Here is a 12,030-nt window from a genome sequence, read left to right as displayed (position 1 = left end):
GTAAACAGAATGTTAAAACATGCAGTGTGCCCTTGCACAATGAGTACAATTCTATGTATTCATTCTGTCTTTGCTCCTCTACAGCCAAAAGGAAAGTATGAAGTTATTACAGGAACACCCAAGTCTCCTGATGAACTAGTGGACATGTATGAGGCTTTGATTAGTAAATACCCAGCAGTCGTAGCTCTGATCGATCCTCTGCGAAAAGAGGTAAGACGGGAACACAGCTCCGAACACAATACCGCAGTAAACGAAAGACATGCGTTGGTGAGTACAAATGTGCTTGTAGAAGCTCATGGTATGTGACCCCTGTGTAAGGATGTGGAGCAGTGGGAGAGACTGAGCAGTGTGGTTGGAGCCTCGTGTAGCCTGCTCTCTGACATCTCCTCCAAGCCCCAGTGTCACAGCTCGCGGGAAGACGCCCCATCTCTTCCAGGGGTCAGAGGGTATATCCTCAATCAGAGCAATGAGACCACAGTCACCGACCTGATCCACATCACCACAGAGAACAAAGGTAAGGAGTCTGATGGAGTCAGTTTTACATAGAGCTATTGTTTACTAATACATGACTTATTGTCCTATTGTAAGTCAAATGTATAGTATGCATAGTTTTATGGAGGGAATGTCAAATCCATGCTAGTGGAATTAGCCTACATATTGGCCAGATTGACCTAAATTTAATTGACGTCATAACATCAAAACTGAATAGACATAGTGTATTCGACAGAGATGGAACTAAGGATTTTTACCAAAGGATGGGGTGAGTTCACTCACACGCTGACATACATGGTTGCTCTGATGGATTCTGTTGGATGAATCTTTTAGACGTGCTTTCCAGATGTTGAAGTCGGGTGCATTTTAGGTGCTGAATAAAAGGTGCAATGGCGTATTCTACGGATGTAGAAAATACGTTATTTTTCGGATGTTGAAAATACATAGTTTCCGGACATTGAAATCCGGTGGATTTCAGGTGCTGAATGAAAGGTGAAAATACGTAATTTACAGAAAATCCGTTTTTTTTTTCAGTCATTAATTCTATGGCCAAAATTCAGCTGCACATACATTCTCATTGAAGTAAGCATTATATCACAATAATACTTTTTCAAGCCTCTTAATATAAGAAAGAGGAGCTAGCTGAAGATTTTTTTTGTTTGTTACCAAAGCCCCTTATACCACCTACCACTGCCACCTGTATGCTCTAGTCGGCTGGCCCTCGCTACATATTCGTCGCCAGACCCACTGGCTCCAGGTCATCTGTAAGTCTATGCTAGGTAAAGCTCCGCCTTACCTCAGCTCACTGGTCACGATAACAACACCCACCCGTAGCACGCGCTTCAGCAGCTATATCTCACTGGTCATCCCCAAAGCCAACACCTCCTTTGGCCGCCTTTCTTTCCAGTTCTCTGCTGCCAGTGACTGGAACGAATTGCAAAAATCGCTGAAGCTGGAGACTTACATTTCCCTCACTAACTTTAAACATCAGCTATCTGAGCAGTTAACCGATCGCTGCAGCTGTACATAGTCCATCTGTAAATAGCCCACCCAATCTACCTACCTCATCCCCATATTGTTTTTATTTACTTTTCTGCTCTTTTGCACACCAGTATCACTACTTGCACATCATCATCTGCTCATCTATCACTTAAGTGTTAATCTGCTAAATTGTAATTACTTCGCTACTATGGCCTATTTATTTCCTTACCTCCTCACGCCATTTGCACACACTGTATATAGACTCTTTTTTACTATTGTGTTATTGACTGTATGCTTATTTATTCCTTGTTGTTGTTTGTGTCGCACTGCTTTGCTTTATCTTGGCCAGGCCGCAGTTGTAAATGGGAACTTGTTCTCAACTAGCTTACCTGGTTAAATAAAGGTGAAATAAAAAAAAATACTAAATGTATTATATCTGTCACATGGACTTATGTTAGCTTTTTCAAAAGCAGCGATGACGTTCATAGTAGTCAAACATACAGAATAAACCAACAGACCACTTCAACTACAATAACATTCTCAGTAACAGTTACATACTGTGCATCATATATACAAAAGTATGTGGACACCCTTCAAATGAGTGAATTTGGCTATTTCAGCCACACCTATGACTGACAGGTGTATAGAATTGAGCACACAGTCATGCAATCTCCATACACGAACATTGGCTGTAGAATGGCCTTACTGAAGAGCTCCGTGACTTAAAGGGGCGCCATCATAGGATGCCACAAACAACAAGTCAGTTTGTCAAATGTCTGCCCTGCTAGAGCTGCTGTTATTGTGAAGTGGAAATGTTTAGGAGCAACAAGTGGTAGGCCACACAAGCTCACATAACAGGACCGCCGAGTACTGAAGAGCCTAGCAGGTAAAAATCGCTGTCCTCGGTTGCAACACTCCAAACTGCCTCTGGAAGCCACGTCAGCACAATAACTGTTTGTCGGGAGCTTATTGAAATGGGTTTCCATGGCCGAGCAGCCGCACACAAGCCTATGAATGGAAACGAACACTATTATTCCAATGAGCTCCGCCCCAACAAAATTTGGTCGGTGCAGATCAGATCCAAATCTGAACTAATCATAGACGTCTACGCTATGTTTCACAAGTTTGAACATCACAGTACAGTGCCTGACAGTTTAGGAGAGTGGAGTACAATGCAGTACGGCACGGTATAGGACAGTAGAGTTTTATTCAGTAAAGTACAGTATGGTTTGGCACGGTATAGGACAGTAGAGTTTTATTCAGTGAAGTATAGTATCGTATGGTAGAGTATAGGACAGTAGAGTTCTATTCAATATAGTACAGTACGGCATGGTACGGTATAGGACAGTAGAGTTTTACTCAGTATAGTACAGTTTAGTTCAGCAGAGTATACATTAGAGTATAGTAGGGTACAATAGTACACTATATTTGACTTTTATTTTATTTACTGTACTCTAATGTGTTCTGGTGTATTGTATTGTACTGTACTGTACTTTTCTTTACTGTACAGTACGTTTCATCTTCAATGAAACGTACTTCAGCCAGTGTGCAAAGCTGTCAAAGGGTGGCTACTTTGAAGAATCTCAAATATAATATATAGTTAGACTTGTATAACACTTTTTTGCTTACTACATGATTCCATATGTGTTATTTCATAGTTTTGATGTCTTCATTATTATTCTACATGTAATAGACAGGAATAGACAATCCTGTTCAATAGTATATTATATATACAGTGGGGAGAACAAGTATTTGATACACTGCCAATTTTGCAGGTTTTCCTACTTACAAAGCATGTAGAGGTCTGTCATTTTTATCATGGGTACACTTCAACTGTGAGAGACGGAATCTAAAACAAAAATCCATAAAATCACATTGTATGATTTTTAAGTAATTCATTTGTATTTTATTGCATGACATAAGTATTTGATACATCAGAAAAACACTTAATATTAATATTTGGTACAGAAACATTTGTTTGCAATTACAGAGATCATATGTTTCCTGTAGTTCTTGACCAGGTTTGCACACACTGCAGCAGGGATTTTGGCAGGAGGTTGTTGGAGGTTGTTGGCCAAGATCTTGCGCTACATGGTCCCATCCATCCTCCCCTCAATACGGTGCAGTCGTCCTGTCCCCTTTGCAGAAAAGCATCCCCAAAGAATGATGCTTCCACCTCCATGCTTCACGGTTGGGATGGTGTTCTTGGAGTTGTACTCATCCTTCTTCTTCTTCCAAACACTGCGAGTGGAGTTTAGACCAAAAAGCTCTATTTTTGTCTCATCAGACCACATGACCTTCTCCCATTCTTCCTCTGGATCATCCAGATGGTTATTGGCAAACTTCAGACGGACCTGGACATGCGCTGGCTTGAGCAGGGGGACCTTGCGTGCGCTGCAGGATTTTAATCCATGACGGCGTAGTGTGTTACTAATGGTTTTCTTTGAGACTGTGGTCCCAGCTCTCTTCAGGTCATTGACCAGGTCCTGCCGTGTAGTTCTGGGCTGATCCATCACCTTCCTCATGATCATTGATGCCCCACGAGGTGAGATCTTGCATGGAGCCCCAGACCGAGGGTGATTGACCGTCATCTTGAACTTCTTCCATTTTCTAATAATTGCGCCAACAGTTGTTGCCTTCTCACCAAGCTGTTTGCCTATTGTCCTGTAGCCCATCCCAGCCTTGTGCAGGTCTACAATTTTGTCCCTGATGTCCTTACACAGCCCCCTGGTCATGGCCATTGTGGAGAGGTTGGAGTCTGTTTGATTGAGTGTGTGGACAGGTGTCTTTTATACAGGTAACGAGTTCAAACAGGTGCAGTTAATACAGGTAATGAGTGGAGAACAGGAGGGCTTCTTAAAGAAAAACTAACAGGTCTGTGAGAGCCGGAATTCTTACTGGTTGATAGGTGATCAAATACTTATGTCATGCAATAAAATTCTAATTAATTACTTATAAATCATACAATGGGATTTTCTGAATTTTTATTTTAGATTCTGTCTCTCACAGTTGAAGTGTACCTATGAAAAAAAAATACAGACCTCTACGTGCTTTGTAAGTAGGAAAACCTGCAAAATCGGCAGTGTATCAAATACTTGTTCTCCCCACTGTATATATATATTTATATATATATTTATATATATATATATTGAACAGGATTGTCTATTACTGATGGATAGAGAAATGCTGCAAGAGTGCTCGCACGTGCACTGCTTTAAAGCAACGATATTCGAGTGATAGGCTGTTTAAAAAAAATGTTTAAATCTTTAAAATTAAACAAATAATGTGACCCCCAAAAGCCAGATGGAGATGTGTAAATTAGAGGCGCTTCCGGTCCTTATATTACTGTAGCATAGGCTATGCTGCAGAAAATAGAGGCCCACCTGTCACAAGAAAAAAAGCTCCCATGATGAGATGATAAGTCGACATGCATTGTCAACTGCCGTCCATACTGAGATGGGCTGTCTGTTCCCACCCTGAGCATTGATGATTGATCATGCAGAGAGCAGAGAGAAAGCCTTAGAGAATCCAGATTGAGACATTGCATATAATTTAACAGTACCATTTTACGTCATGCTGTTCATATAAATCATTTATTATAATTTACCGGTTTCTCTAAGTGATTTTACCCAGGAAAAGGGGGTGGTTTGGGCGGTAATTCTTGGTAAATCTCCGTAACCGGTTTCCCGCCTTTCAACCCTAGTCTGGATAGGTTTTTTAAGTATCAGCTAACCACATCATATCTTATAGCAATCTGGTGCCAACGGTACAGTCGAATGACGTGGCATGCAACCATTGGTTGATGCTTGCAATGTCCGAGCAGAGGAACGCAATCTTTATATCCAGTATGGTAGGGCCGAGGGGCTTGTTTGGGATTCATCGCAATAGTTTCCACTTAGAGGGGTTGAGGCTTCGTTTGTCTCGTGAGTATATTTTCTAGCATGTCTCCCCTCAGGATTTAACCGAGCATCTGACACAATTTCGCAAGATTCTAGTTCTGGTTTTCGGAGATTACCTTTGTTCTTACGATCTCACTCAAATGAATGTTTATATGAAACTAAGGTTTGTTAGTTTGTTCATGTTCATTTTGGGGAATGCAGTGTATTTCAAGAGGGAACGAACCCCTGTAATGGCAGACAGTGTAAAGAGTTGATTAATTAACCTGGTCATGTACAGTAAATGACTTGAGTGTGTGTGTGTGTGTGTGTGTCACCTTTTGTATGTCAGGTGCAGTGATAATTGGAACGACGTGCGGTGAACCCTGCAGTGATGACGCCCTCTCAGATGTGGTGAGGTTTAGTCATCTACTCCCTGGCTTTGTGTGTCTCTTTACATCTATATGTTTACATGTCTATCTCTCTCTGTGTCTTTATCTATCAATCTGTTTGACGGAAAGTCTGACAAGGGTCGTTCCACCAATTAGGTGCCTTTTTAACTTTTTACACTCGTGGGAATTGGCATATATGGATAGGGCTCAATTGAAATGTTTCTGACAGAAGAAATATGATAATATGCATAGGCATGGTAGCATTTGAAAGGGAACAGTTTTAAACCAAAGTTGAGGACACAACATTTCACCTGGGACACAAAATTACACTGTTCATTTTATGTGCATTTGACATTTACTGTACTTTTCGCCACATTAGCTAATAACAAAATCTGAAAATACTCTGGATACATTCAGTAACATGATTCGAATATTCCTGGAAAATGTGGGGTAGGTGCGACATAAGACCAAAGAAGTTACACGGGTTTGAGTGAGAGGACTGGTGTCTCCAAGTGGCCACACACACCCTAAATAATTTCAATGCACTTTTATGACTTAAAGAAAAGTCTTCCACTATAAGGTGCTTTTGGGCTCTTCTAGCTGTGCTGTTGAGGAACTAGAGGAAGCACACTTGTAGTTGTTTTGTTTGGAACACAACCCTGCGTCCCCGCCATCACACAATTACTGTTGTTGTTTACGTAATCCAAAAACGGACCATTATAAATCGCAATCTGGGTCAGGTTGGCATCATTTGAAAGCTTGTTCTATTGCCTACATGACTAGCTAAGTTATAAAATAGGATCATACGGGGCAATTAATAAAACTGATTGTTATTTTGGTGCGTTTAGAAAGGAGTCATGAGTGCATTCAGGTTATGACACTATGTCATCTTGTAACTGTACATGAAACATAGTGATCATAAATGTTGACACTGTATATGACCTGATTTTTATGATATGGAAATGTGAAGTGCGCATTTGGACTCATGGGTGTTTGGCTTGCTTGTATAACTTCAAAGGGATGTTTATTATAATCCTCAACGTCTCATCTTTCAAAATACATAGAGTCCTTTTAATTGACAGCAGTTCCCTGATTCAGACGACAAAAACATTTTGCAAAAATTGACCAATTAGTCGGAGGGATTGGGGCAACATCTTGTCGCGTGCCGTACCCAAGTTCAGAACGGCTGTCAGTCAAAACCCAAGAATACTGTGAATGAAGCGTAGAGCCTGAGCTCTGACGTCATGTATAGCATGTTACTGTACAGCCACTGCGTTCCAATTTAGGAGCTTACCAGTTCCCAAATCTTCCATTTTCAACCTGTACGAGTGTAAAGGGCTACGTAGTGGAACTTGATGATTTATTTTATTTGACCAATTGTTTTACTTTCTGTCATAAAAAGCACATGTTCAACTTCTTGAAAAACACATTTTTCCATTTTTAATTTTTTTACCTTTATTTAACCAGGCAAGTCAGTTAAGAACACATTCTTATTTTCAATGACAGCCTGGGAACTGCCTGTTCAGGGGCAGAACAACAGATTTGTACCTTGTCAGCTCGGGGGTTTGAACTCGCAACCTTCCGGTTACTAGTCCAACACTCTAACCACGAGGCTACGCTGCCGCCCATTTTTCCATCACAAGAGGTTAAATAAAAAAATAACTATAGTAAGTGCCTAATAAGTATAATGGGGTTGACCATAACAGGATTGACAACTTTATCTTAAATCAGCCATAAATCAATCCCCTTGTAACATGGGGAATGGAAGCTTGTTGTGTGCAACCGGGAGGAACTTTTTAATCCAAGTTTCGCAAAAAAAGTTTTTTGAAACATTTTTATCCCATCTAAATAACTAGGGCTTTAGAATGATGGTGAAAACTTGGAGAAGTGTTTGGGTTATTTGGGTTAAAATCTTCATTGAAGTCACAGAGAGATGTCAAAATGCAGAATATGGGCTCTTTAGTAAGTCTAATTATATAAAAAAATCTGATTTATTGAATATTCAATGTGGTCTATATTAAAAGGCATTTCATTTTATATAACAGGATGTTTTTATTAAATATTTGCACACAATTTCTTCTTAAAATATCCAAGGCACTCATTTCGTGGAACGACCCACAATCAATTGCAGTAACTCAGCAATTATGAATGTATTCTGTTCTGCACGAGTTTGACAATACACGTGTGTGTATTTACAAGGCCCAATAACCTCTGTTGAAGAGATATCATAAACAGTTTGCCTGTCATTGTGTACTCACACTACAACAAAGCTAACTGACGGCGCCTTGTCCTTCCCTTGCTGATGAGCAGTTGCATGTTGGAGCTCTATGCCTGTAAACTGTTGTCATTGTGCGTTTCGCTCTCTCCCTCAGGTCGTAGGCCTGGGAGTTGGGTATGTCAAACTGGGAGGTCTGAATCGTGGAGAGCGGCTGACTAAATACAACCGTCTGATTTCTATAGAGGAAGAATTGGCCCAGCAGGGAATACTGGGTATGGCTTTTTCTTCTCTTGTCTTTTCAGCCGGTAGAAAGAGGAGGCTAGACAAAGCTGTGGGGAGGAGAGGCAGTAATGGGTTGGCTGGTGAGAACACATCTCTAACTGCCCGTGAAAGGAAACTGTGTGTCAGGAATCATGAAGGGGGGAGGGGGGGGAGCTGGCAAAAAAAAAAATCTACCTTGGTTCTGTTAATTGGCTACATAATTATGCCCCCCCCAAGGGACGGGGACATTGGACAATTGCTGAAAAGCGAGTTCATCTTTGTATAAAATAAAGAATTAACTTAGGCACCAATTGCATATGCAGGACTCTTGTATACTGTTTGGTTCTGGCTCTGTGGAATATATATTTTTAGTACTGTCAAAGCAGTAGAAAACATCACAGACCTAGAATAGAGGGGCCTGGAGCAAGGAGGGGCATGTTCAATGTACACAGACCTCTACAGAACTTGTTCAATAGGCTGTCATACAGGGGCTAGTTTCTCTTTGGCCTTTTTAAAGTCTTTGTTGTCCATTCAACTTATTCCACTTTTTTTTCCCTGTCTGCAGATTCAAGAAAACAACACACATCCCCTCTCTTTGTTGGAGAAACGGAGGAGCAGTCATCTACATAATATTCTTGGAGACAAGGGTTGAACAAAAACCATAATGTTTTTATTCCAAATTACATTTTCTATTTATGTTCACATCAATATAATGTAAATACAGGACTTAAAATAAATAGCTCATACAATCTATTTAAATGATACACCATTACATTTTTGAATGGATTTTCCAGCCTTCATTTAGTGCAAATAGGTTTCACTCTAACCAAATGAAGTCTTGGTCTGTATTTTACCCGTGCAACAAAACTGAATTGATCAAAATACTTTTGTATTGCAAACTCTGAAATAAACTGAAAATGATATTTAAACATATTTTCAAATTCCAAAGAATATATATATATGTTTAATCTAATTCAATGTAAGGCACACTGTGTTGTGGTCATCATTATATCGAATAAACCTGTCCATATAATAACCATACTTTTTGGTGTGGTTTATCAATATTTTTCCATTATTGATATAATGCAGTGTGGACAACAGACGGGCTTTGTATTCTGAGGTCTTCTTTCCTTCAGCGGAGAGCGGACTGTAGCATTGACCGATGCAGGTCTGTTGTATGAAGATACATAGATAGAAAGGCATATACAAACACAAATATAAACACAACAAGTGTTTGTCCCATGTTTCATGAACTGAAATAATAAGATCCCAGACATTTTACACATGCACAAAAACCTTATTTATCTCAGATTTTGTGTACACATTTTTTTACATCCCTGTTAGTAAGCATTTCTCATTTGCAGAGATAATCCATCCACCTGACAGGTGTGGCATATCAGAAGCTGACTAAACAGCATGATCATTACACAGGTGGACATTGTGGTGGGGACAATAAAAGGCCACTCTAAAATGTGCAGTTTGGTCACGTAATGCTATTCCACAGATGTCTCAAGTTTTGGGGCAGAGTGCAATTGGCATGCTGACTGCAAGAATGTCCACTAGAGCTGTTGCCAATTAATTTAATGTTAATTTCTCTACCATTAGCCATCTCCAACGTCAATTTAGATAATTCGGCAGTATGGGGTGGGGTTATGGTACGGACAGGCATAATCTACGGACAACGAACACAATTGCATTTTATCGATGCCAATTTGAATGCACATTTTTTAAAAGGTTTATGTGACCAACAGATGCATATCTGTATTCCCAAGTCATGTGAAATCCATAGATTAGGGCCTAATTAATTTATTTAAATTGACTGATTTCCTCATATGAACTGTAACTCTGTAACTTTGAAATTGTTGCATGTTGTGTTTATAGTTTTTGCTCAGTATAGATGAGACACTGAGCAAGACCAAGGATTTCAACACTTAACAGCCCAGTGCAGTCCAAAAAAATGTTTTTCTGCGTTTTATATCATATTGTACAACAGCTGATGAAATGAATACTGTAAACGTGTGATCAGTGTTAATTCCTGATAGTTTCTGATTGAAAATACAATCTCCACAGGACTTTCCAATCAGCAGATTTGGATAGGTGGGATTTTTTGGCTTTCCATGGTGACAACACCATACGGTAAATTGGTTAATTGACCCATAAAGAGAGTTCCAAACAGCTCATTTTCAGTTTCCCCCTCCCCACTCAGTCCACCCCCAGACAGTCCTAGCTAAATTCTTGCTTGAGAAATAGTTTTTTTTGCTAAAAAGATACTTTTGCACATTTTAATGGAAATCTATTACAATAAGGTTACCCAATTGTTACCGAGGAATTATTTAATATTGAGATTTAAATGAGCTGCATTGGGCATTTAAGTGTAAAGCAGGTGGACCCTGAGTAGAAATCATGAAAGTAGGAGTACTGGAATAGTTTGATGCTGACATAAAAATATTTTACATTAGTTGTACTCACTATTACTCAATGTCTTCATGTAACATGGTAGTGCTGATATAGGCTGTTATAGAGGAAACTAACTAAATATTTTAAAGCAATGTTGAGAGGATGCTGACTACCAAGAAAAGCCAACACACTGACAAAGGGCCCCTTCATAATTTGTCATATTCTCATCTGACCCCACAATACAGTTTATAGAGGAAATTAAGTCCTTTTTAAAGACAAAACTACCAGTCTAAACAGTTGTGGCATCCCCTGCGCCAGTGTAACAGACGGGGCAGTTGTTCCAGTGGGAAGTAGAGTTCAAAGCTGCTTTGGGCACCAATAGACAGGGAGGACCAGCACACAACTGTGTTAGAGCACTTATGGCTTGCATCAATGAGCCTGTCAAAGGAGTTTTCCTTCATTCATGCCTCTTTTCAACTCGAAAGACAACGTTGATTTAGCGACATGATCCATTAATTACTGTATTTCACCTATCAACTTACTTGATTTATGATTTAGGCTATGTTTTCTCCATAATTCAATTAATCATTTTATTTAACTTAGAACGATAGGCCTACGTAAGCTATCTGTAGCTGCACATGGCACAAAGCACAATTACTCCTATTATCAAGCATACCTGTGTAATTACAACAGTTTAGTGTGAGTACAATTGCATTTAAATTGAAATATCAACTTACAAAAAAAGATTAAGTATCATAATAGACTGGATTTCACTTGGTCTCAAAGTGCTTAGCTCAGCATTGCTTCATCTACTTTGGTATGTAATGTAGTAGAAATTGTTGCTAAACATTTGGGAATATTCTGTGTGTTCATACAGCCATCTACTGAACCTCCAAACAAACCAAGGAAGGAGGGAAAGAGATAGGGAGCACACAGGATATTTACAGACATCCTCTAATCAATGAGTGTGGTTAGCCAGACAAAGCAGTCCTGTACATTGGCCCTGAGCAGCCATGGCTCCCTACCAGGCAATTACTCTGTTTGGAAAATAAATGAAATGACTGACAAAATAGGCTAAATTAAGTGTTTCCTAAACACACTAAAAAGGGGATTCCTAAATGCCAATCCCTCTGGGGGGGGGGGGGTAAAACAACAAAACGTTGCATTGTAATGGCTGATGGCAACAGAAATTGAGAGCGGTAAAAGATGGCTCTCACCAAAATAGAAAAAAGGGACACAGCATGGCTCCGGTTAATTACATGGCCGGCCTAATCGGTAGAATATTTACTGCTTGTCAATCAATGTCAGACTGCAGGTCACTGAAAAGGAAGCAGGGAAAGGTATTGACCAGGTCATCGACTCGGTTTCAACACTGAACTGCTGAGCTGTCCACGGGCTGAAAACAACAGCTCCA

The 12,030-nt window shown here is 39.9% G+C and overlaps 1 protein-coding gene across 2 annotated transcripts in view; it reads left to right on the top strand.

Moving 5' to 3' along the window:
• eno4 (enolase 4) overlaps positions 1-9,260 on the top strand; it is a 36,617-nt gene extending 27,357 nt beyond the window's left edge. For both annotated transcript variants that reach the window (XM_052477005.1, XM_052477001.1), the window contains exons 9-13: positions 85-210; positions 319-514; positions 5,701-5,762; positions 8,113-8,230; positions 8,785-9,260. In XM_052477005.1, coding sequence (XP_052332965.1) covers positions 85-210; positions 319-514; positions 5,701-5,762; positions 8,113-8,230; positions 8,785-8,849 — 567 coding nt within the window. In that variant the 3' untranslated portion in view covers positions 8,850-9,260. The remainder of the gene's footprint in view (positions 1-84; positions 211-318; positions 515-5,700; positions 5,763-8,112; positions 8,231-8,784) is intronic.
• The last annotated feature ends 2,770 nt before the right edge of the window (positions 9,261-12,030 follow it).

The sequence above is a fragment of the Oncorhynchus keta genome, chromosome 2 (assembly GCF_023373465.1).
Source record: "Oncorhynchus keta strain PuntledgeMale-10-30-2019 chromosome 2, Oket_V2, whole genome shotgun sequence".
Classification (NCBI taxonomy): Eukaryota; Metazoa; Chordata; class Actinopteri; order Salmoniformes; family Salmonidae; genus Oncorhynchus; species Oncorhynchus keta.
Note: the sequence above shows the minus strand (reverse complement) of the source record. Positions and strands in the feature narration are given on the sequence as shown.